The sequence below is a fragment of the Cibotium barometz genome, chromosome 1 (assembly GCF_041138505.1).
Source record: "Cibotium barometz isolate CiBa-2024 chromosome 1, ASM4113850v1, whole genome shotgun sequence".
Lineage (NCBI taxonomy): Eukaryota > Viridiplantae > Streptophyta > Polypodiopsida > Cyatheales > Cibotiaceae > Cibotium > Cibotium barometz.
This window is the reverse complement of record NC_141046.1, coordinates 81,314,180-81,340,078: the sequence shown is the minus strand read 5'-3', so window position 1 is coordinate 81,340,078 and position 25,899 is coordinate 81,314,180. Positions and strand designations below refer to the sequence as shown.

General features: G+C 42.8%; 1 protein-coding gene across 2 annotated transcripts; it reads right to left on the bottom strand.

Moving 5' to 3' along the window:
* Positions 1–5,724: 5,724 nt before the first annotated feature.
* On the bottom strand, positions 5,725–22,332 carry KELP (transcriptional coactivator p15 (PC4) family protein (KELP)). 2 transcript variants are annotated; one of them, XM_086807025.1, is made up of 3 exons: positions 21,812–22,324; positions 21,218–21,323; positions 5,725–6,064 (listed from the first exon to the last, which is right to left on the bottom strand). In XM_086807025.1, exons 1-3 carry the CDS (start codon positions 22,250–22,252, stop codon positions 5,982–5,984), a joined length of 630 nt encoding a protein of 209 aa, XP_086663151.1. In that variant the 5' UTR covers positions 22,253–22,324; the 3' UTR covers positions 5,725–5,981. The 2 variants fall into 2 exon arrangements, with proteins under 2 accessions (XP_086663151.1, XP_086663155.1); XM_086807029.1 differs by lacking the exon at positions 21,218–21,323 and having other exon boundaries at positions 21,812–22,332.
* Positions 22,333–25,899: the final 3,567 nt, after the last annotated feature.

Sequence of the window (25,899 nt, the reverse complement as noted above, 5' to 3'; positions counted from 1 at the left end):
GGGTGCATGTATACAATTCCATAGAGTGCGATTGGGATATCCATGTGATTGGGCAACATGGAGGCTTCTCTGGTGGCATCTTCATGAAGGCCTAACATGTCAGGTGTGCAGATGAAAAACTAATAGTCCTTGGTATGCGACGCCGAAAATGTGCTTCATGGATAGAAAGAAGATTAGACTTAGTAAGAACAAGACTCAATGAACAATTCAAGACAACAACATCAAGGGCATCCATGCAAAGTGTTGGCATGGATGTTGTATGCAAGAACGGGAGCAAGTGTTAGAGTGCCTTGAAAAGGTACAGTTTAGACCATACGGTGCAATGGACGGGGTGCAATGGACGGAAAGCATGGATGGATGTTGTATGCAAGAATGGGAGCCATTGTTGGAGTGCCTTGAAAAGGTGGAGTTTAGACCATTGGGAGCGATGGACAGACGACATGGGTGCGAGAATTGGTGCCAAAAAGACCACAAGGTGGGGAGGACTATCCAGGCTGCAAAAGGATGTGGCATTATCCGTTGATGTGATGTGTACACAAAAGTTTCTTGTGCTCAATGGATGAAGCCATTTGGTTTTGGATGTGTGTGGTCATTATGTAGTGAGTGCGTGTTTGTCGAGAGGCATTTTGGATTGTCTGGGAAAGCACCTATACAAACAACCAGCTGTACCAACTCTACCCTCTGTGGGGAGTGCTCTACCACTGTAATGTAGGGGCCATGGATATGTGTAAATAATGCCCCAAGGGATACGGACATGGTCTTAGGCCTAAGTGTGGGCATGGGCACTAATGAGTGTGTGTGAAAAGGGGATGAGGTATATAAGTAAATTGTAAAGCCCTAAACAAAATTAACTCATACTAATCAAGAATTACAATTTTTGGAGCTCCAAGCTCTTGGGTATGGTGGTACTCCCTTGAGTGCATGTGATGGCTTCATTATGAGTGTGTGTGGTACTCCACTTAAGTGTAATTTTTCTCTCCTCTCTACCCTCTCTAACTATGCAAAGAAGTATCGGTACATTTCTTTCTTTGTGCCACACATCAAAGAGAAGAAAAGCATTGAGGGTTTTGTACAAAATCTAGAAAAAGGTTTCAAGGAAGTGGTTCATTGCATTATGGAGGAGGATGATGACATTGCTCTGAGATTTTGACATTGTGTGGACTCTTCCACATACGTACTTCATCACTTTGTGGGCACTCCACAAGGAGTTCACTTCAGTCCATAGTTCTCTTAAAACACCATCATTATTGTGAAAATGCTTCAAGTGAAGATGGTGACACCAATGAGGTGTGCAAAGGGGATTGTATGCATGCAATGGTGGCTGAAAATGAACATGTGGAAAACCATTACTCTTCAAGTGAAGATGAGATTGAAGAGGAGCAAGTGGAAACATCTCTTATTGGGAGTGAGGGCATGGATAATGATTCAAGCGATGATGAGTCTACTTTCAAGAAAGAGAACATCCATGTAGATCATCTTGATGGGGCCATCTATGAGGATGGTGATTTCAATATTGTGGTACCTCATAGGAGGGATAGGAGTATTGATGGTCACATTTCTCATGATGTGTGTGAAGAAGATGCGTCTAGCTATGTGCATGGTGCACAATCATGGATTAATGTAAGGTACAAAAAGATTGTGGATGAAGAACCTTTGTGATGGACGATACAAAAAGTAAGGGGAAGGACAAGCTTATGATTCTTAGTATTCCGCTCTCTAATGACCACAAGAGAAACACTAGATTGAAGATGCAAAGGATAAGTTTGTGTTCACATGGCTATGAATTTAGTGATTCACATGGATCGGTGGAAATCATCCACTCCTGTAATTTTAGCTGTGTGGGCTGTGTGGAAAAAGATGTGGTCTATGTATTTGCAATGCTACTGCTCAAAGAGGCTTGTGAGTGCCAATGGATGTGTCATTTGAATGACAACATCCTGGCAAGAACTCTTTGCAATGCTAATGCTCGAAGAGGCTTATGAGCACCATTTCTTGTTCTTGTTTGATGTGTTTGAAGGTTAACCTTGGCCATTGGTTGTGTTCAAACGACAACAAAAATATGAGACCTTTCTATTTCCATTGCTACTATTTAAAATACTCTAACTATCCAAAGGAGCATATTTCTTTCTTTGTGCCACACATCAAAGAGAAAGAAAGCATTGAGGGTTTTGTACGAAATCTAGACAAAGGTTTCAAGGAAGTGGTTCATTGCATTATGGAGGATGATGACATTGCTCTTGATGAGATTTTGGCATTGTGTGGACTCTTCCACACAATGCCAAAATCTAGACAAAGGTTTCAAGGAAGTGGTTCATTGCATTTTGGAGGAAGACGATGGCATTGGTCTTGATGAGATTTTGTCATTGTATGGACTCTTCCACATGCATAATTCATCACTTTGTGGGCACTCCACAAGGAGTTCACTTCAGTCCATAGTTCTCTTGGAGTATCATCATTATTGTGAAGATACTTCAAGTGAAGATGGTGATACCAATGAGGTATGCAAAGGGGATTCATGAAATGGTAGCTGAAAATGAAAATGTGGACAACCATGACTCTTCAAGTGAAGATGAGATTGAAGAGAATCAAGTGGAAGCATCTTTTGTTTTGAGTGAGGGCATGGATAACGAGGGCATGGATAACAATTCAAGTGGAAGCATCTTTTTGTTTTGAGTGAGGGCATGGATAACGATTCAAGTGATGACGAGTCTACTTTTAGCAAAGAGGAAAACCATGTAGATCATCTTGTTGGGATTGTCCATGTAGATGGTGATTTCAATGCTACGGTATCTCAGAGGAGGGATAGGAGTATTGATGGTCACATTTCTCATGATGTGTGTGAGGAAGATGGTTCTAGCTATGTGCATGGTGCACAATCATGGATTGATGTAAGCGACAAAAAGATTGTGCATGGTTCACAATCATGGATTGATGTAAGGGACAAAAAGATTGCAAATGAAGTTGATGGATGGTACAAAAAGGAATGGGAAGGATAAGCTTGTTATTCTTGGTATTCTGATCTTTAACAACCACAAGAGAAACACGAGATTGAATATGCAGAGGATGAGTTTGTGCTCACACGGCTATGAATTTAGTGATTCCAATGGATCGGTGGAGATCATCCACCAAGGTGGGCTATGTGGTTTATGTGTTTGATTAACCGTGGATTCAAAAGCTTGAAGATAGTGGTTGTTTTATTTCAATTATATCAAGGAAAAACAAGAAACTAGAAAGGCACAAGTCAATGCATTTGGAAGTGAAAAGTGTGTTTGGATAACATCCATGGGTATACACACACACACACACACACACACACACACACACACACACACACATTTATATACGTACACAAACACACATATATAAATGCATGTATGGTGTTTGTATGTATATATGTACACACACACACATATCATAGTCACAAAAAAACCCATTTCTAACTCTTGACACCTCAAAACTTCGAAACACTTTCAAAATTTACCCTTGAAACCCTTTGTTGTACGACAGTTTTGCCCAAATTTTAGGTTTCGCTTTCTTTCAAATTTCCTTTGATTTTTAGGTTTTTGAGGCTTTTTGAGGTTGCCTTCTTGGTCCAAACACACCCTTGGAACTTGCCAACAGGCAGCTTCAAGGAAAAATCATGTCTATGTGCAACTCCCCTTGGTCTAAATAACCTCAAAACTAAAAGAAAATCATGTCCATGAGCAACTCCCCTTGGCTACATACATACCCTAAATTGATGATTCTCGTCTCCCAACAGGCGGCTGCAAGGGAAAATCATGTCTATGTGCAACTCCCCTTGGTCTAAATAACCTCAAAACTAAAAGGAAATCATGTCCACGAGCAACTCCCCTTGGCTACATACATACCCTAAATTGATGACATACCCTAAATTGATGATTCTCGTCTCCCACTGACAAATGCCTTCTAATGACACAGAACTTACTCTTCGTTGCACGGGATTTTGGCTTTGCATATTCTTGTATATGGACCATGCCTAGAAAGACCTTGAGACCTACCCTTCTAAGGGTGTCTATAGGACTGGTCGGCCAACTACCAGCTAGGCCAAATTAACATGACCATAAAAGGAAGAGCCCAAACTGTCCACACCTCTCCAGACCATGGGCGCCTTGTTGCCCACTATCCCGATGCACAAAACGTTGTCCTATAGGTCTAAACACGCCCCTGGAACTTGCCAACAGGTGACTGCAAGGGAAAATCATGTCCATGTGCAATTGCTCCTCTATCTAAAAACCTCAAAACCTCAAGATTTTTTCCATCACCATACTATGTTTTTAGGTGGCTTTTATATGTTGTTTTAAATATTTATGATTAATAAAAATATTTATTTTTAAAAATCTCAAAACTTTGAGGCTGAGGAACGAAGCCTTTCAAAACAAATTGTTTCTCTAAATGTTATGAGTGAATACTGTTACTCTGGTTTTGATTAGGAGTTCTATGAGATAATGAGTCTCTAAATCCCAATTTAATGGGGCTTTTATGGAGATTACTGTCTGGCATATACATTTGATGTCTGCATCCTGCATGTAAACTTTGAAGTTATTAATACTTTGTTTGGGTATTAACATTCTAATTTGATGAAAGCTAAGCTAAGCTCTCGCTTCTCCAATGGACCCTCGGATAATCCTTGGTGATAGACTATCAGTATGTGGCTTTGAGAATTCAGAGCATTTGGATCTTACTGCTCACGTATAAACTCTGACTGTATGTTCTTACGTCCCTGAACATGGCCATATTAGTGCATAAACATAGGGTTCTTACATCAATTATTATTGATATTTCTTGGTGACCTTAAAGACATACACATCTCTCCACACACATATATATATAGATTGAGAAAAAGATAGAAATATATATATATATTTATATGTATGAATGTATGCATTTATGTGTATGAATTTGTTCATATACATGTATACATACATGTGTGTGTGTGTACACACATGAATATACGTTATATATATATGTGTGTGTGTGTGTGTGTGTGTGTGTATATATATTACACACGTATAGATATATTTATGTACATATATTTATATATACACGCACATACACACCTGTATATGTGTGTGTGAGAGAGAGAGAGAAAGAGAGAGAGAGAGAGAGAGAGAGAGAGACTGAGAGAGAGAGAGAGAATATACATACATGTCTTTTAATTTGCAACGATCTGTTAGAAGTCACGTTTACATTACACATAGCAGAGAGGTACCGTTGATGAGTTGATAAAATGTTCGAATGTTCCAGCCTAGGTGCCGGGTTCAGAGCGGGCTGCTGTAGGGGTGTCACCTTGTATGGGCGCAGGGGAGGACCTAGTGTGTAGATTAGGAAAATTGCCCAGAAAGAAGTTTAATGGGAATGGTACTAGAGTTTGTTCAGGCCTATATTTGTTAAACGTGCATCGTGCCTAGCCTGAAAGGTATTCCTACCGAAAATAAGTTCAATGTTTATGGATCACTTTTATGCTCCCAATTTCCCAGTTTTCTTTTTTGTTTCTCGAACCAATCTATCTACAGATATAATTCTCTGTATCGCACCAATCTATCTACAGGAACTGTTCTGCATAATGATTGTGGCAATGCAGCTCTATTTGCAAAGCTTAGTTGTAAACCGGATCTGAAATTCTAGTGCAAACCATTAGGGAAATAGTCTTTCACCAACTCCTAGACCAAATTCTAGATAGCTCCCTCAGACCAACAACATAAATAAGCTTTGAAAAAGTTATTTATTACAATCACATTTGATGTGTAAAGCAACCATTCCTGGATGAGGCATCTGTGTAGCAAGAAGACCAAAAACAAAAAAAAAACAAAACATTCCGAGTTTATAATTATAGCATTCCAAAAAGGTCCATGTCTCCATACAAAACATTTCATATACACATCACTAGTCCTTGCTACACTAGCTTGTCTCGAAGTAATCTATTTTCTTACTTTGTGGAAAAAGGTGTGGCTCATATATTATCACTGAAGTTTTTCGATGGCTTTTTCTATGGCAGACACATTGCTTTTTAGAACTTGCCATTGATCAACTGAGAGACTAATTCCTGTACACAAAAAACAAAACCATGTAAAAAATACCCACATGATGCTACAAGAGTGAAACATCTAAGTTTGATAAACACCATCCCAAAACCAAAATGAGCTGCATGATTTTGATCTGTCCCATCTACAATCTCCCTCTTCCAGAATAAAACTCGTCTTTCCTAAATCAGGGTCCTTGCCACTTGTCTTATACCTACTACCTACAAGACATTGTGATTGGGCCTAAGGTGTCACGTGCATACATATCTGTACAACAGGTGCAGGTCTTGGTAACTAGCGCTTTGTGAGCCCCTGTCCGGGACAAGTCAGCGAGGGATCCACTATAGAGGGTCATGGTCAGGTGTGCATGTCCCACGCATGAGGTCAGTGCAAGCCCCACACGTTTGTCACCCTCTGGAATGATGTAGAGATTGTACCAGCCATTTAGTGGGCTTCTAGCCAGATGCATGGGCACCAATGGACAAGACTCAGTAGGTTGGTGTGTGTGAACCCATACCAAATGGTAACTAGCAACACCAGACATGGGGCATCAGGCTCTCAGCTGCCAATGATGGAAACCGAACAGGCCTAGTCGGCCAGCAGCCTAGACACGTGTGAAAGGCGCCTGCATGTTTAGCAACATCAGCTGGTCATGAAACAGGCCATCTAGATTTGTACTGGCCGACCAGCAGGGCTCTCATCTAGCCGACAGCTTTTCAACAAGCCGACTAGCATGCGCCGGAACTATATAAGTGATGAGCAGCAATAGGCATAATCCATCTCATAAATATGTAAGTGCTGAAGTCCAAGGGCTGTAGACAAGCCAAGAAGGGGCCAAGCAAAGGTGGAAAAGTGTAGATCAAGGGATTTGTCTTCAGGTTGAAAGACCTCAGCCAAGGGAAGCTGTCCAAAGTCAGTTCAGTCTAGGCTATTTACAGCCAGAATCTGTCATTCTACTCATTCAATAAAGCAAATACACCATACGTGATGAGGGGACTTCAGAGGGCATTCGGGACCCAATACTATGTATTTGTCTCCTCTCTCTCTCTCTCTCTCTCTCTCTCTCTCTCTCTCTGCACTCTTATCGTCTCTACATTGTGCTATTCATCAACAAGAACCAAGGACTGAGTATTCTCGTCTGTAAACTTCTATATACAATGGTTTCAAAGCTTTGCCTTCTGGTGAAGAAATTCAGCCAAATACATACATACATACATACATACATACATACATACATACATATATATATATATATATATATATATATATATGTATGTATGTATGTATGTATGTATGTATGTATATACATACATACATACATACATACATATATACATACATATATACATATATATATATATATATATGCTTGTGTGGTTGGTTTATAGACACCACTAGCACCCCCCATTCATAACGCAACAAGGGGAACAACTGCTTGAGCAAAAGGCTTTGATTTAAGCCCTGGAAAAGCGGCTACCTCTTCCAATCCCCCCCCCCTCCCCCTCTCTCTCTCTCTCTCTCTCTCTCTCTCTCTCTCTCTGCACTCTTATCGTCTCTACATTGTGCTATTCATCATCAAGAACCAAGGACTGACAGTATTCTCGTCTGTAAGCTTCCATATACAATGGTTTCTGAGCTTTGCCTTCTCGTGAAGAAATTCAGCCAAGAAAAAAAGAAAGAAAGAAAAAAATATGCTTGTGTGGTTGGTTTATAGACACAGCTAGCACCCCCCATCATAACGCAACAAGGGGAACAATTGCTTGAGCAAAAGGCTTTGATTTAAGCCCTGGAAAAGCGCCCCCCCACCCCCCCCCGCGAGGGGACTTCAGAGGGCATTCGGGACCCAATACTATGTATTTGTCTCTCTTCTCTCTCTCTCTCTCTCTCTCTCTCTCTCTCTGCACTCTTATTGTCTCTACATTGTGCTATCATCTCTACATTGTGCTATTCATCATCAAGAACCAAGGACTGACAGTATTCTCGTCTGTAAACTTCCATATACAATGGTTTCAGAGCTTTGCCTTCTGGTGAAGAAATTCAGCCAAGAAAAAAAGAAAGAAAGAAAGAAATATGCTTGTGTGGTTGGTTTATAGATGCTGCTAGCACCCCCCCATTCATAACGCAACAAGGGGAACAACTGCTTGAGCAAAAGGCTTTGATTTAAGCCCTAGAAAAGCGGCTACCTCTTCCGATATCCCCCCCCCCCCCCCCCCCCCCCCCCCCCCCCCCGCGGAGGGAAGCTTTCACCTAGATCTCTCCTTCAGCGAACTCCACTACAGAGTTCACACAGCACTCCCATGCTTTACATGAATTGCAGGTAGCGGAGTTTGAGCTTCGGACACAGGCAACAGCTCACGCTACCACACAGGAGGAACAAAGAGGACATGAGGAGCACGAGCATTTCCTTGCAGCTCTCGACGAAAGGGAAATACCAACCACTTCCTCGACTCATCTTCACGAGAAGGTGAATTTTAGTGAGTATAATGGTAAACTCGATCCCACATCTTTGTATTCTTGGATTCATCAATTCCGAGCTTATTTTGCAAGGTAGAAAGTCAGATGTGAAAAAAGTTGTGTTAGCTAGCTCCTACATAGAAGGGGAAGCTATATCTTGGTGGACTCATTGGACAAAGGCTATCTTTAGCATAACTTTTGTCATGTTCAAATGTTTCAAGGTCAGTACTTTGTATCTTGGTGGATTCATTGGGCTAGGCCAATTCCCAATTTGGGGTTGCTGACTATGAATGGGGCCAGTTTGTCACCGATCTCGAGAATCGGTTTCTACCGCCTCATTATCTTGAGCGGATCGAGGATGAGCTCAAGGGATTGTGCCAAAACGTGCAATCGGGTCTCCAATTTGCCAACAAAGTCACTCAGTTGGCTTTCCCGTTGCAAAAATCCGAGGACAAGAAAGGGCAATTCATGTATATGGTTTAGACATGCAAATCTAATGGGATGTGCACATGTTTGAACCACCGACCTTCGAACGGGCGCAAGCGCTCACGTAAAGTGCCGAGATGAAGTACAATGGTGGAAAGCCCAAGACTTCCTAGCCCACAATGCCCAAGGCAACTCTTGTTAACAGCAAGGGCCAAAACCAAGCGGGGTTATTGCATGCACGGAAGCCTTTGTTGTACTGATCCAGAGTCCTAAGCCTGATTAAGAACAAGATGCTGAAATAAACATGATTAAGACAGAGAAAAGAGAGAGAGAGGTGTTTTGGTTTTCTGTATTTCATATGGTACAAAAAGGTGACTGAATGCAAGTACATGGCTGAGGTCCTTGGTTAGCCCCAAAGGGCTTGAGCGCAAACTTTGGTGATCTGTCTTGACTATAAAATCAGCCCCAAGTAGGTAATGCTTCCACATTTTCAAGGCATGAATTACAGCCAAGAGTTCTTTCTCATAGACATCCAAATGAACCTCGGCATCATGCAATTGTTGTTTCTCATAAGCCCCAGCATGACCCTCTTGATTAGGACAGCTCCCACATGCATCGCATTCTACACTGAATGGTTTATGCAAGTCTGGAATGATCAACACTAGCCCATGTACGATTGCATCCTTGAGATGAAAGGCATTCTTCTCATTATTAGTCCATTTGAACGATGCTCTCTTCTTAGTCAACTCATGTAACCACGAGGCGATAATAGCAAAGTGCCTTATGAATCGCTTGTAATATGAGCATAGACCAACGAAACTTCGAACCTCGTGTACATTAGATAACTCTGGCCAATTCCGGATTGTATCAATCTTTGCTGGCTCCATACGGACACCATCTTTTGAAACAGTATGGCCCAAATAGTGTATCTCTGAAAGAAAGAATTCACTCTTCTTGGCATTAATGAAGAGTTTATGCTTTCGTAGCTCATCAAAGACAATGGCCAAATGAGCTCGATGTTCTTCCTCATTCTTGGAGAACACTAAGATGTCATCAAAAAAGACACCTGTGAATTTCCGATGTTCACGGAAAATTCGATCCATCATTCTGTTGAATGTTGTCGGGGCATTCGTATGACCAAAAGGCATGACCAAATACTCTTACAAACCAAAAGCTGTCCGGAATGCCATCTTATGTACATTCGAGGGTACTACACGCACTTGGTGATACCCACTCTTCAAATCAATATGGCTAAAGCATGCCGATTAATCCAACCTATCAAGGATGTCATCAATGCGTGGAATAGGAAACATGTTCTTGATTATGAGCTTGTTTAAAGCTCTGTAATCCATGCACATACGGAATGAGCCATTCTTCTTTTGTACTAGAAGCACGGGAGAACAAAATGGTGAAGAGCTCGACTGAACCAAGCCCTTCTCCAAAAGCTCATTAACTTGCTTCATAATCTCGAATTACTGTGCGGCACTCACACGATATGCGGGCCTGTTAGGTGGAGAACTAGCTCGCACAACATCTATGTGATGATCCTCCGGTCTTTCTGGACGTAGCTCCGCGGGCAATGTGTCAGCAAAATAATCTTTACAGCCATTTAGAAATTTCAGCCAATCTTGTATCCATATGAACATTGCTATGTTCTACATTATCTCAAGGATATACAGACGTTCTGCTAAGGGATTACCATCCCAACCCTCTTGAGTAGCAACACGAAGACTTGGAATGACAGACTCTTTTCATTGCGTTATATATCTGGATGTGGGATACAATTGGGATTGAATCCCCTTCCTTGCCGGCATCAATAACATGCTTACGGCCCTTATGCACAAAAGTGATCTTATTTGTCTTGTAGTCCTTGAAGGGCTCAAGACGATAAAGCCATGGATTGACAAGTAACACATCACATCCATTGAGTGGAGCAACCAAGAAATGTTCATGGTCGAGATATCTGTCATGGCCCTGTGAAAATGGAACAGCACAAGTGTGGGCATGGTGGTTGCGCAGTCAGAATATTTTATGATTCACATGGGGGGTGCCCGGACAGAGTTTAAGATGTGTGGACATCCCTAGGTGTGAGGGGGGAACTAGAACATTAAACTTCTAATGTTTATAAAAGTTGCCCCTAGGCCTTAGTGGCCCTAGGGAACTTTTAAAGTTTGGGGGCCCTAGGATTTTTATGGGGAGGAGGCCACTCCACTTTTGGAGTGAGTGCTTCTCTCTCCTCCCCCTCTCTCTAGCTTTTGGGAAAAGGAATCGTGGAGTTCTCAAGCGCTTGTGTACATGCGTGGAAAAGCTGAGGAGAAGAAGTCGTGCTGTTGCTGCTGTTTTCTGTGAGCTGTGTGCTGGAGAAGGCCGTACAACAGCCGTACAACCCTGTACGACTACAGGTACTCTTGAGTACAGGCGGCGTTGAGCTGGGGAACAGAGGCAGCCATAGCAGGCGACTGTCATCAGGTGGCTGCAGGTTCAGGTACAGGCCGTACAGCCCTGTACGACTGCCGTACAGTGTACGGACAGGGCTGACACAAGCTTCCCTGAACAGAGCTGCTGCAGGCGGCGCAGGACAGATGCTGGACTGAACTGATTACGCCGGTTCAGGCGAGTACAAGTGTGGACAGCAGGCTGCGTGTGCAAGTACAACTCCTGGCACGTATCCCGAGGTAGTACAGACGGGTACGGGGCTGTTTTTCAGATCTGTACTTTCAAAGACAGCATAGAAGTGAACACAAGGAGGAGGGTACAGACGAGTACAAACACGTGTGTGCAGGAGGGTTGTGGAAACAAGTGCCTGCAAGTACAGATTGGTACCGTTGCTTCCTCCAGTGCTGTTTCACGAGCTGAATTTGGTAAGCTCCGTTTCCGTTCATCTATCTCTCTTTCTACTGCTTGATGTATGTTGTAGATATGAGTTATCTGGCCCCTTGTGAGAGGATAGGGGTATGGCAGATTGACAAGGGTTGAGACAGAGTTTGGACAGCATATGTATGTATGAGCTGAGATGTTGTATCATGCACTTGAGTTATGCCAGATGTATGCTCATGGCTGCCCTGCTTAGTGGTCTTGGCTGATCAGAGGGAGGCACAGTGTGTTATTGTGGAACACAGATCTGTGTGCAAAGATCCTCTGTGCTAAGAGGCATTGTGGGCCGTCAGATTGGACATACAAGTGTAAACTCTTGGCTGATTTTTGTTGTACTCAGCCATTCATATTATTTTAATTGAATAAAGAAATACCGCAAGGGGCGCCAAGCTTTGGGGCCAATAGGTGTCGCTTTGTTTTCAGATTTGGGCACTCTAGCTCCAATCTGTTTTGTTTTCACATCTAGACTACAAGTGGACGGGTGACTGCTAGTCTACCGCACTTTGGTTTCTATTAGAGGCCGGTTTCAAGGTTCCGTTGCCGGGACCAATCATCAACTTTCTGAAGGGGGTGAGCTCGTGGTTGCTTTGAAGAAAGCCATCGCTGAAAATTCAGCAAACATGTCTGATACAGAGGATGAGTACTTCTATCATGAAGAAGAAGAGCAAGAGACTTCTCCTGAAAGAGATGTATCTGAGGATATTTTTGCAGGAGAACAGGCTGCAAATGTTGAGCCTTATGAGGATGTAACACAGCTAGAAGATGTGCATGGTAAAGAGGGTGATGATGCTCGGTTCAAAGATCGCTTGGCTAGTGTTATGGATACTTTTATGCAGCTCACACAGAGTGAGAGATTTGCTGAATTTATGAGATCTCGCACAGAGCCCGAGAAAAAGAAGAAGAAGGTTCGTTCAAAGAATCTTCCTCAGGGTCATAGTGGTGCCATCCCACAGGAACCATCTTTTGGCCAGTTTCCGAATATGCAGCATGCTTATGGTGCAAACTCTCAGAGTTCCTTCTATGGACAGCCACCTATTCCTCAGCAGAATATGCATCCAGGTTATTTTGGTGGTGGCTCGGTGTTCCAATCCATGACTGGGGGCTATCCTCAGGGAGGCATGGGTATGTATGGACCTTTTGGAGCCAATTTTCAGCCTGGCATGCAAGGGAATATGTATGGTGGTATGCAGTCCGGTATGCAAGGAAATATGTTTGGAAGCATGCAACCTGGGATGCAAGGCAATATGTTTGGTGGCATGCAGCCAGGTATGCATAATGGAATGTTTGGAAACATGGCTGGAATGTATGGTATGCCTGGTGTGGGAATGGGAAATGTTGACCCAATGATGGGTATGAATGTTGGGGGCAGCAATCTTGCGAAGACACTTCCATATGATAATCTAACGCCTATGGGAAAGGCGAAGGATTAAGGGGGAGCTGCAGTGAAGTTTGACACATTCAGTGGGGCCAAGGATAAACTTAAAGCACTTACCTTTTTACAGCAGTTTGATGCTGCTTTTTCTGGTGGGAATTACACAGAGTCCTCTAAAGTGAGGAAAGCTGCCACTTTTCTCAAGGGCAATGCTTTGCAGTGGTGGTCTACTCTTCTTTTGCAGGGCATAGCACCCACTACATGGGTCCAATTCAAACAGGTTTTCTCTTCCGTATGGCTCACATCTACATTTGAGGTGGATGTTATGACCGCATGGCACAAGCTGGATGCTTCAAGGTGTGATAGTTTGGAGGATTATAACAAGAAGTTTTGGGAAGCTTTACTCCCAGTGACTTCTTACCGTGCCGTGCCATTATCTGAGCAGGTAGAGAAGTATTGTTGTGGGCTGCCCAAAGAGGTACGAGATTATTGTATAAAGACAAGAGTAACAAACATGTCACAGATGATTGAAAATGCTATGACAGCTAATGCGTTACTCACAGGTGGTTCATCTGGGTTTAAAGGCAGTAAGAAATTGAGCAAGAAAGCTGAAAAATTTGGGCATGCTTCTCGTGATGCTAAAGGGTCTTCAGAGACAAAGTATAAGAAGTTGCCAATGCCCAAGAGGACTTCGGAGGAAAGACAGGCTTTGAGAGATGCTCAAAAGTGTTTTTACTGTACTGAAGAGGGGCATATGTCATTCAATTGTCCCAAAAGGACTCTGACAATAAAGGAGAGCCCAAGCCAAAGAAACCAAAGCCTTCTGCAGGCTTAGTTCCTGATCTTGTGGGGGAGCAGCTAGGTGGTGAAGCTACAGAGTTGTGCAGGGCATGGGGCAAAGTGAGAGATCAGAATGCTTTGATCTTCTTTGACACAGGTGCTAGAGCCAACTTCATTTCACCAGATTTGGCTGGCCGATTGGGGATTCGCGCAGAGGAGATGGGGCCGTTACATGAGGCTATTATGGCTTGTCCAGGGTATGCAGAACCCGTTACTCCTATCATTGGGAAGCTTCGGCTTCATTTGCAGGGTTATGTGGACAGCGAAGAGTTCTTTATCATGCCACTTGATGGCTGTGATGTTTTGTAGGGGATGCCATGGTGCCACAGGGTACATGCGGTGGTGGATACTTACAATAGGAAAATCACTCTGACTCATAGAGGGAAAGAACATGTATTGGATGTAAAACTCAAAGGGGAATCTGTTCCAATTGTATCCGCTTCGGCGATTTCATCAGTAATGAAAAAGCATCTTTCCGCGTACTTATGTAAAGGATGCACAGGATGATGAGTCTAAGTCTAATTTATCTATGTTAGATAAGGACAGGACTGATTTCTTATGTGGGTTTCAAGATTGTTTTTCCGAGTCATTGCCAGGAGAACTTTCTCCTGAGAGGCCAGAAGATCATGCCATTGATCTGATTCCTGGTAGTACTCCACTGAATAGACCGCCGTACCGTGTTAGTGCAGCCCAACAGGAAGAGATTATGAGTCAGGTGCAGGCTTTTGAATAAAGGGTTGATACAGCCTAGCTCATCACCCTTTTGCTCACCTGTGCTCTTAGTGCAGAAGAAGGATGGTTCTTGGCGCATGTGTATTGATTACAGGGCGCTGAACAAGAATACCATCAAGAATCGATTCCCCATACCGAGGATCGATGACATCTTGGACTGCTTATAGGACTCCACAGTTTTCAGCCGTATTGACTTGAAAAGCGGGTATCATCAGATACGCATTAGACCCGAGGATGTGCATAAGACAGCCTTCCGAACCACGTTTGGGTTGTATGAGTTCTTGGTTATGCCCTTTGGTTTGACAAATGCGCCTGCCACATTTAACAGAATGATGGACAGGATTTTCAGGCCTCATAGAGAGTTTGTGGGCACATTCTTTGATGATATGATTGTGCATTCACAAACTGAGGAAGAGCATAGAAGGCGTTTGGCCATTGTGTTTGCAGAACTCAGAAACCATAGGTTGGTGGTTAATGGCAAGAAGAGTGAGTTTTTCTTGCAGGAGATACATTTCTTGGGGCATATTGTGTCTGGTCATGGAGTCCATATGGATCCAGCAAAGGTGGAAGCAATACTTAATTGGCCAACTTTGAGGACCGTGCATGATGTACGCAGCTTTCTAGGATTGTGTTCCTATTACAGGCGTTACATACGGCACTTTGCTGAAATTGCTTCGCCTCTTCATGCTTTGACGAAGAAGGCAACTCCGTTTAGATGGGCTGATCGGGAAATTACAGCATTCAAAAAGCTCAAAGAAAAGCTTACTTTGGACCCAGTATTGGTGTTACCGGACCTCCGAAAGGCTTTTGTTGTCCAGTGTGATGCATGTGGAAGTAGCATTGGTGCAGTTCTCATGCAAGAGGGACATCTGATAGCCTATGAGAGTAGAGGTTTGCAAGATGCTGAGAAGCATTTACAGGTTTATGAGAAAGAGATGTTGGCTGTAATTCACGCTCTTTCTACATGGAAACACTACTTGCTTGGGGCTGATTTTACTGTACAGACAGATCATCAAACCTTGCGTTATTTCCTCACGCAAACTAAGCTTTCAGAGAAGCATATGCGTTGGGCAAACTTTTTGTCGATGTTTCACTTCCAGATTGTGCATGTGGAAGGCAAAAAGAATGTAGTGGCAGATGCTTTGTCACGCAAGCCACAGGTCTCTGCAGTTTCACTTGCTTATCATCATGAGCTTGATGAAATGAAAGAGCAGTATGCCCATGATGAGGACTTTGAAAGGTTGTATGATCAGATGTCTGAGGGTCAGCGGCATGAGCACTATACTCTCAGAGATGGGTTTTTATTGATGCATGGCAGACTGTGTGTTACCAGGCCATTGCGACTCAAGGTTATGATTGAAAGTCATGCTCCACCGTATGCAGGTCATAGAGGTATTGACGCCACGGTCAAAGCAGTGGAGACTTTCTTTTATTGGCCAACCTTGAGAAGAGATGTTGATGCCTTTGTGAGGCAATGCATCGTATGTCAGAAGGTAAAGTTTGACCGTCAGAAGACACCAGGGTTATTACAGCCTTTACCTATTCCGGATAGACCTTGGGAGAGCATTGCCATGGATTTTGTATTTGATCTTCCACGGACACAAACGGGAAATGATGCCATCTGGACTATCATATGCAGGTTCAGTAAGCAGGCACGTTTCATTCCCGTGCGGAAGACAATTAAAGTGGATCATATGGTGAAGTTGTTCATGGCGAACATCTTCAAGTATCATGGCTTGCCTACGTCTATCATTAGTGACCGTGATCCACGGATGACGAGTTTGTTTTGGAGAGGGTTGTTTGACAACATGGGTACAACTCTCAAGTTTTCATCGTCATTTCATCCACAGACAGATGGTCAGTCAGAAGAGGCTAACTCTACAGTGTTGGATCTTCTCAAGTGTTATGTGTCAAAGCACAAGCAACAATGGGAAAAGTATCTTCCTTTGGTGGAGTTTGCATATAACAACACTGTACATAGCTCGGCAGGCAAGGCGCCTTTTGAGATTGTAGAAGGAGGGAAGAAGGTTCCACCCATTTTGCATACAAAGGATAAGATCTTTGAGGCTGATCAGTATGTGGAGAGCTTGGATGAAGCTTATCAGAGAGTTAAGTTGGCCCTCCAGAAAACTCAGTAGAAGCAAAAGAACGCCGCAGACCGTCACAGACGTGATTTACAGTTTGCATTGGGTGATTGGGTTCTTTTGCGCTTTGAAAAGGCTAGACTCAAGAAGATGAAGGGTAAAGAGCACTTATTCCCTAAATTGAGCATGCGTTATTATGGGCCTTTTCAGGTTTTGGAAAAGATTGGTGAGGTAACCTATCGTTTGAAGTTACCAGATCACTGGAGGATTCACAATGCTTTTCACGTGAGTCTTCTTAGACCTGTCCGTGGGGATGTGCCTGAGGATGTATCAGATGAGGCTCAGCCGGAAGTTGAGGAACTTGATGAGGTTCTGATTCCAGAGCAGATACTGGCACATAAAGAAAGGAAGGTACGAGGTAAAGTTTCCCGTCGCTATCTTGTGAAGTTCAAGAACTATTCACCGATGGATGCGAAGTGGATGGAGGAAGGTGACTTAACAGATTCACCTCAGGTTTTGCAGCTTTATCTCGATGCCTTTGAGTTAGAGCCGACTCTTGTTGTGGCTCATTCAGGTTCAGCAGAGCATGGGTCTGGAGCATTACCTGATGCTCAAGAGGGGGGTAGCACCTCCACTCCCTTGATACAAACAGGCTCAGATGACATCTAGAGGTCGCTTGGTGCAGATTTTCTCTCACCCGAAGGTACTGAGGCTGACAGTACATCTGTTTATGGGACTTCTATGATATATGTGTACTAGTCACATGAGATTTTGTGGATATGTATGGTTCACAGTGGTATACAACTTGGACTATTACTATGCCATTGGTTTGCAGTGAATGATGATACATGTGTATGGCTTAGAGAGATTGGGACGCTGATCTTGCCATATTGTATATTTCACTTTGGATATTTTGATGCATCACCAAAATGCAATCGAGGACGCTTGCCATTTTTCAAGAGGGGGGTATGTCATGGCCCTGTGAAAATGGAACAGCACAAGTGTGGGCATGGTGGTTGCGCAGTCAAAATATTTTATGATTCACATGGGGGATGCCCGGACAGAGTTTAAGATGTGTGGACATCCCTAGGTGTGAAGGGGGGAACTAGAACATTAAACTTCTAATGTTTATAAAAGTTGCCCCTAGGCCTTAGTGGCCCTAGGGAACTTTTAAAGTTTGGGGGCCCTAGGATTTTTATGGGGAGGAGGCCACTCCACTTTTGGAGTGAGTGCTTCTCTCTCCTCCCCCTCTCTCTAGCTTTTGGGAAAAGGAATCGTGGAGTTCTCAAGCGCTCGTGTACATGCGTGGAAAAGCTGAGGAGAAGAAGTCATGCTGTTGCTGCTGTTTTCTGTGAGCTGTGTGCTGGAGAAGGCCGTACAACAGCCGTACAACCCTGTACGACTACAGGTACTCTTGAGTACAGGCGGCGTTGAGCTGGGGAACAGAGGCAGCCATAGCAGGCGACTGTCATCAGGTGGCTGCAGGTTCAGGTACAGGCCGTACAGCCCTGTACGACTGCCGTACAGTGTACGGACAGGGCTGACACAAGCTTCCCTGAACAGAGCTGCTGCAGGCGGCGCAGGACAGATGCTGGACTGAACTGATTACGCCGGTTCAGGCGAGTACAAGTGTGGACAGCAGGCTGCGTGTGCAAGTACAACTCCTGGCACGTATCCCGAGGTAGTACAGACGGGTACGGGGCTGTTTTTCAGATCTGTACTTTCAAAGACAGCATAGAAGTGAACACAAGGAGGAGGGTACAGACAAGTACAAACACATGTGTGAAGCAGGGTTGTGGAAACAAGTGCCTGCAAGTACAGATTGGTACCGTTGCTTCCTCCAGTGCTGTTTCACGAGCTGAATTTGGTAAGCTCCGTTTCTGTTCATCTATCTCTCTTTCTACTGCTTGATGTCTGTTGCAGATATGAGTTATCTGGCCCCTTGTGAGAGGAGGGGTATGGCAGATTGACAAGGGTTGAGACAGAGTTTGGACAGCATATGTATGTATGAGCTGAGATGTTGTATCATGCACTTGAGTTATGCCAGACGTATGCTCATGGCTGCCCTGCTTAGTGGTCTTGGTTGATCAGAGGGAGGCACAGTGTGTTATTGTGGAACACAAATCTGTGTGCAAAGATCCTCTGTGCTAAGAGGCATTGTGGGCCGTCAGATTGGACATATAGGTGTAAACTCTTGGCTGATTTTTGTTGTACTCAGCCATTCATATTATTTTAATTGAATAAAGAAATACCGCAAGGGGCGCCAAGCTTTGGGGCCAATAGGTGTCGCTTTGTTTTCAGATTTGGGCACTCTAGCTCCAATCTGTTTTGTTTTCACATCTAGACTACAAGTGGACGGGTGACTGCTAGTCTACCGCACTCTGGTTTCTATCAGAGGCCGGTTTCAATATCCCTGAATATGCACACACAACTTTACAATAAGAGGAGTAACCTGCACCTCCTTTCCCACAAAGGCAGATTCTGCTTCAATTTGGGGTCCCATGTCCCCAACCTCAATGCCCAATGTAGCTGCCACATGTGTAGAGATGTAGTGTCGGTGGCACAATCATCAAACATGAAAAGAACAGGCTGATCCTTAATTTGAACCCATGGTTTGCATACAACCCTCTCTATACTGTCATGCCTTGTATTTCCTTGTACATCCGGGACTGCATGTACATTTACTTTTGATTGCTTATCCTCCTGTTTCTTTTGCATTGCAGACACTCCCTAAACATGTGGTCTTTACTCCCACAAGAGAAGCACTTACCCTCCTTTGCATATCGTTCTCGTTGCTCTAGAGTGATCCCAAACCTGTGCCTCTTGTAGGACCATCTTTGGTAGGAGGATTTTCAGCTTTCCCTCCACTTTTGCCCTTCTTAAAGTCCCTTTTTAGTGGCTGTCCACCCTTTTCCAGGTTTGGGACAGCCCTCTCTTTTGCTTTGTAACCATGCTACCCTCTCAAATTGCTTGATCTTCAACTCCAGTTGATCCGTAGCCAATGCCGAAGCTATAAGTTGCTGTAAGGTGTGGTTTGGATGCAATTTCAAAATCCCAATTGGTACACCAGATGAAGACCCGACTCAAACTTCTACTTCTCAGCTTCTCCAATATGCATAAATGGGGAAACTTCCAAAAGAACCTTTCGAAATTTGGCTACATAACCAAATTAGTCAATAACTACACACGTGGCAGTATAAGATTCCAAAAAAAGTTGTAACCACCACTACATACACATTGCATAGGCACATACCAAAGAAAAGGTACATGTATTCCAAGCTTAGAACTCTACAAAGGCCAAGGAGTGCAAATTGAAGCAACAAAGGTACAAATTACTTCATGAGTGTGGGATGTTAGCAAGAGCCACGCTCTACTCAATGGGACATGGTGGAAATGGGCTTCGAGGATCCTCAAAAAGGGCCTTCACATAAGCATATGATTGAGCCAAGAGATATGAATCTAAAAACAAGCCGAGAGAAGGGGGGGGGGGGGGGGGGGAGGCCGCCTTTTTGGCAAAAAAGAAAATTATATTAAGTAAAGCATGGCATACATCCAATGTCCTTTAAATGCCCACATGCATCTAATGGAAGGTTATGCTCTTCATCTCTTGAACTCCAAATAAATTTCTCTATAAGGGGGTATAGGGGGGCCTGCCTTTGTAGACTAGAGGGGGAGAGAGGACAAAAGAGAGGAAAAATAGAGGGAAAAATACACACACACACACACACACAGGAGAAAAACTAAATAAAAATTAATTTCAGTGCTCCTTAAGCCAAAAATGAAAACCATCACGTGGACCTACCTTTTACAAAGGCAGGCAAAAGGAGTGATCGTGGCATGAAAATGTAATCTTGTAGACTACCCATGTCATTAATTTACTCAGGCCCAGCACTGTAAGCCCTGTTCATGAGAGGAAAGATGGGTTTAAACAAAAACAGGAAAGCCAGAAAGAAGGCTCTTCTCCAACAAACCCATGATGGAAAAAAACTGGGGTAGCAAAGGGAAAATACAGCTCCGCTGCAGCCAACAGCAACCAGAGGAGCAGGTCTAGAAAAATAAAGCATCAGAAAGCAGGATGAGCAAGAACCAACAGAGTGGGCAACTTGGGCTTATTTTTATGGCAAGGGGTTGGTTGACTACTTGATAGCCAACACACATGCAATTGTGGCAATCCTGCCTACGCAGGGGCAGACACTTCCAATTTAACCTTCACTTTCCAGCCATTGCCTTCCTCAATGCTCATCAGTTTTCAGCCACCACAGTTTGCACCATACACTCAAGAAGTGTCATTCACGACCATTTTGCTTCCATCTAAAGCTCTCAGTTTCTCATGGCTCCTTTATAGTGCAGCAATGCAGTAAAAGAGTAGGTGTAGCCAACCAATAAGCTTATACCTTTAGCACTTGGTCGGAGTTCCCCATCTTTCTCATAGTATTCACGGATGGAAACCAGTGTCTTGCCTCTAAACTTCTGGATAGAAACGTTTCTTTTGTTGGAGAGCTGAAACCAAGTTTATGCCATGTGTTAGGTTTGTGAAGAACAAAAATTTAGGAGCATTATGATTAAACAACATCATCGTGTCATACCAATCCTTCCATTCATTCTGCCAAAAGCTCAGCGTCATCACAATATGCATGCACCACTCCAATCCATTCACATCAAAAAGTTCTGATGGTATGATGCAGGGATAAAGAACTTAAAGCAGAAACATACATAAGTCGAAATTCAATTCCATCATGGCGATCCATGCACCTATATGACCAAGAGCTGCTCTCAAATAATCAAGGACTACCTCATTAAGCAAGTTAGGGCCGGAGAGAATTTGGTTAAGCAAGAGAGTGATAGCTAATCTTCATCACCTACTATACATATCACCAAATTAATCATATAATCAAGGGAAACCTTGTTGATATTTGCAGAATTTAGTCACCCGTCAGAACATAAAGCACCAGAAGATAGGGCTAGATAAAGAGCTTGGATTAACTAACCTGGCAAATGAGCTGATCATCATCGTCGCCTGTTGTCTGCCTTCTCAGTTTGGGGGCAGGAGTTTGCTTGCGAGCGAATCTACTGGGTTGAGCATCATCGCCATCATCACTTTCGTCCCGAGCCTTCTCATGTCCAGGGATTTTCACATCATCATCATCAGCATCTTCAGCAGTGGCGTCAGCGGCGGGAGCTTCTTCTTCTTCTGCTACTTCTGTTGATGTTGGATTGCCCTCTGCCTGTGCTCTGGAGCTCAGGTACTCTTCCACCACTCTCCTGACGAGCTTCTTGTGGACCGCTGCATTGAGGTCTGCCCCGAGCTTCTCCGAGGCCAGCTTGCGCACCTTGAATTCGGTGGTGCTCTCCAGGTCCGCCTCCTGCAGAATCTCGAGCACCGCCTCCTTGACGGCTTCCTCACTCGGAGGAGCGCCTTCCGTCGCCATAGCGTAGCTACGATAAGCAGAGGGGCACTTGCTTATTAGGGAGCGTTCACACTGCCCGGACCAGGGGTGGGCCTGCATTTATCAACCACCATGCATGGTTAGCAGGCATCTAGTGAGAATCAGGAAGGAAACAATACAGAAGCATACATGACATTTTCTATGAATGTTAGAATGATAGTGTACACCTCAATTTTGATAATATACTAACACTATCATGGAATGTAGCATAGTGTTGTGCATGCTACATTCCCTTGAGGTGTAGTTTTCGTTAAATATCGTTTCAAAGTTGTACCGTTAAAAAATTTGTGGATACTCGTGAAGTAATTTCTACGCAAAAAACAATTGTATGCTCTAGTCGTATGTGATGATGGAGTCGACAAACCTTTGCTTGAAAAGAAGATATATGTCAGGAATAATGTTAATTGACATCAAGTATTATAAACATAAAAAAGTTATGTGTTGTATTTGTACTGTGTGTGGAGAAAAAAAAGATTATACATAGTATGGCGAAGATGTTTTACAAGTTTCCCCTTAAATTCATATAAATAGAGGAACATGCCCTTCCCTTGTATACTTTTAGTGTTAGAAGTACATTTTTTTATCGTTGCAAAACGTGGAATGTTGTGCTTTTCTCAAACATGCTAGTTATTGTATCTCGGTGCTCTTGATGTCATTCAATCTTTAAGCGCCAATGTCGGTTCATAGCATTACTTTCATTCTAGGTTACTTATATACTCTTGAGATTCGTGTTTTTGGTATAATGTTTTTTATTGTTTTCTTTCTTAAATTTTTGCAGAGAGCCCCTTGCTTGCTTGGCATAGATATAATGACATAGGTGCAACCCTCTCTTCATAATGTAAGGACCAATCCTCCTTATCTTTGTTCTAGGAACCATAGTATGCTACTTTGTGTACATCAAAAAGATCAGTAGAACGACCTAACTTTTTTCCCCCTCTTTTTTATTTGTACTTTTGATACAAAGAATAATATAAGTACGAAGTTCTACATTATGTAGCACTAGATATAACCCATTCATTGCTTTTCCCTCGCCCAAAAAGCACGGGCGATTCCTCCATGGATATTTTTACTCTAACGTAGTCAAGGTCATCTCCATCATGGGGTGATGCAGACGAGAAGGACTCACCAATCTCTCTTTAGCTAGCCTTCATGGGATGATGCCGAGAGAAGGACTCGCCAATCTCTTTTTTCCCATTACAATCATTGTTTGTGGTGTTCACGGTTAAATCCATACATGAGTTTAGGGCCAATAGTATCAATAAAGGCAACCAACACTACTAATTGTCGAGAAGAGCTTGCCAAGCTCTTTTTTCCCATTTGCAACTGTCATTTGGTGGTGTTGAATCCATAAGTTCAAGGAAGTATTGAGGAAATTTTGGAAAGCTAGTAATTTTGAAGTGTTCTTATTTTATTTTAACTTGGTCTTATCTTGTAGCCAACTTAACCTTCAGCTTCCACTTTCCTTTAGAAGTTATAACAAACTCATTATAGGCAGTAGGACGCAGAACACCCGATCCCATTCCAACCTTGATATTGAAAAGTGTTTTCCGCCATATGTACTGAAAATTTTTGGGAGGCATGGTTCGACAGCTTGGACCCCTTCAAATCATATATGCAATTACCTTCAAATAGTTAGAGGAACCTCTTTAACGAAAAGCCTTGGTCCGTGCCATTGAATAACAGTATCTACTATGGAAGCACATAAATAACCTTGAATTTGCACCTACGAGAGGTGGCAAAGACCCTAATGGCAGCGTTGCTTTTTAGGATCAACTCTTTTTAGGGATTTCCAACAACATATTATCCACTCTGGTAGAAGCCCAAAACCTTCCTAGCAATGGCACTTTAGTAGGAGAAAGATTTTATTTAATTTTTATTTTTTCCCCTAATGCTCAAGCTCGAATAGCTAAGAAGGCATAGGAGTATGCCCCAAATACTAAGGCAGTCCTTGAAAGGCTAAAGGATCAAAACCATAGGTCTAAAAGAAAAATGAGTTGCTTTTTAGGATCACTCTTTTTAGGGATAAGTCATGTAGATTAAAATCCTTGACATAGTAGGGTCCTACAAAATATCACATGTATCTACATCCAATTTTGTGTTCTGTTCTAATGGTATTAAGATTGTCTTATAACCTATCATCCCCATAGTTGGATAGCATGTCTAAAGCATATATTGCATGTGTAGAAGCCAAATCTCATCACGTGGTCTAATCATCTCTATACCCAGGAAGTATTGCAACTCACCCAAATCCCTCATTTCAAACTTTTTCTTAAGGAGCATCTCTATCACTGTCATTTTGTGACAGTGATAGAGATGCAACTCACCCAAATCCCTCATTTTTCAAACTTTTTCTTAAGGAGCATCTCTATCACTGTCATTTTGTGACAATCAAGTCATCAACATAGATGACTACTAGAACAATGCCCATATTAGTCTTTTTCACATATAGTGAAAAATATGATGTAGATATGTAAAATCCAATAGTGAGAGGATACTCTCTTTTCATGTCTTACCATGCTCTAAGTCTTGTTTAACCATGCTCTAGCCTGTTTCAAGCCATATAATGCTTTATACAACTTGCAAACAAACTTTGCATGTACATGGTGCTCATATCCTAGTGGTTACACACTATGTAGACCTCCTCCTATAAATCAGCGTGTAAAAAAGAACTATTTACATCCATCTTATGTAAAGACCATTTCTTAGCAACCATTGCAATGACTACTCTCATGATTGCCATCTTAGCAACCAAGCTAAAAGTCTCCTCATAGTCAATGACATATGTATGTGCTTACTACCAATCTTGTGTTCTACCTACTCACATACCCATCTAAATTCTAGTTTACTTTTTGTAGACCCACTTGCTTCTTCTCCTTAGGCAAAAGCACCGACTCCCATGTCTCATTTGGATCCAATGTAACCATCTCTTCATACATGGCATCTTCTTAATGCTTTAGTCCAAGTGTTTCCTCAAAATATGTGGGCTCTACTATTTCTTGTATTGCTTTAACCATATATACATAATGATGGGCTACATACCTATCATATCTCAACCTGTCCAATGGATATCTGACCCTCATAGACCTGTCATACACTTTGATCACTACCAGGTGTTCTCAACACTGCTTTGGCTCTTTGTACACTAGGTCTAACAATAGTTAGGATCCCAAACTCCTCATGAAGCTCTGTTTTAAGCCACTATCCCCATCAATAAATGAACAACTTGCTAAAGCATCAGGCGTTATAAAGGTTGATCGACTTTCTCTTATCCCTTTCATGATACATGTAAATTTGCTAAATTTTTTAGTACCTGTAGTACCACCAAATGCTATGTTAAGATTCTTGGAATTTCGCCTCAACCTTCCTAACCAAAGTCTAATAAAAATAAACCCACTGAGGATTTCTCTATTCCACTAAGCTTATGTGATTGCTACTCATTGTAGACACATTGTTGTTTACATTAGCCTCTATGGAATCTTTCACTGGTGTATACCAACTTCTCATCTCTCACATCAAAAACAAACTCGCATCTCACACATAGTGGGGTTATAATATCTATAACCTTTTTGCTCTAGGGAATATCCAATAAAGATACATTTTTATACCTTGGCATCCAATTTGCTTCTCAC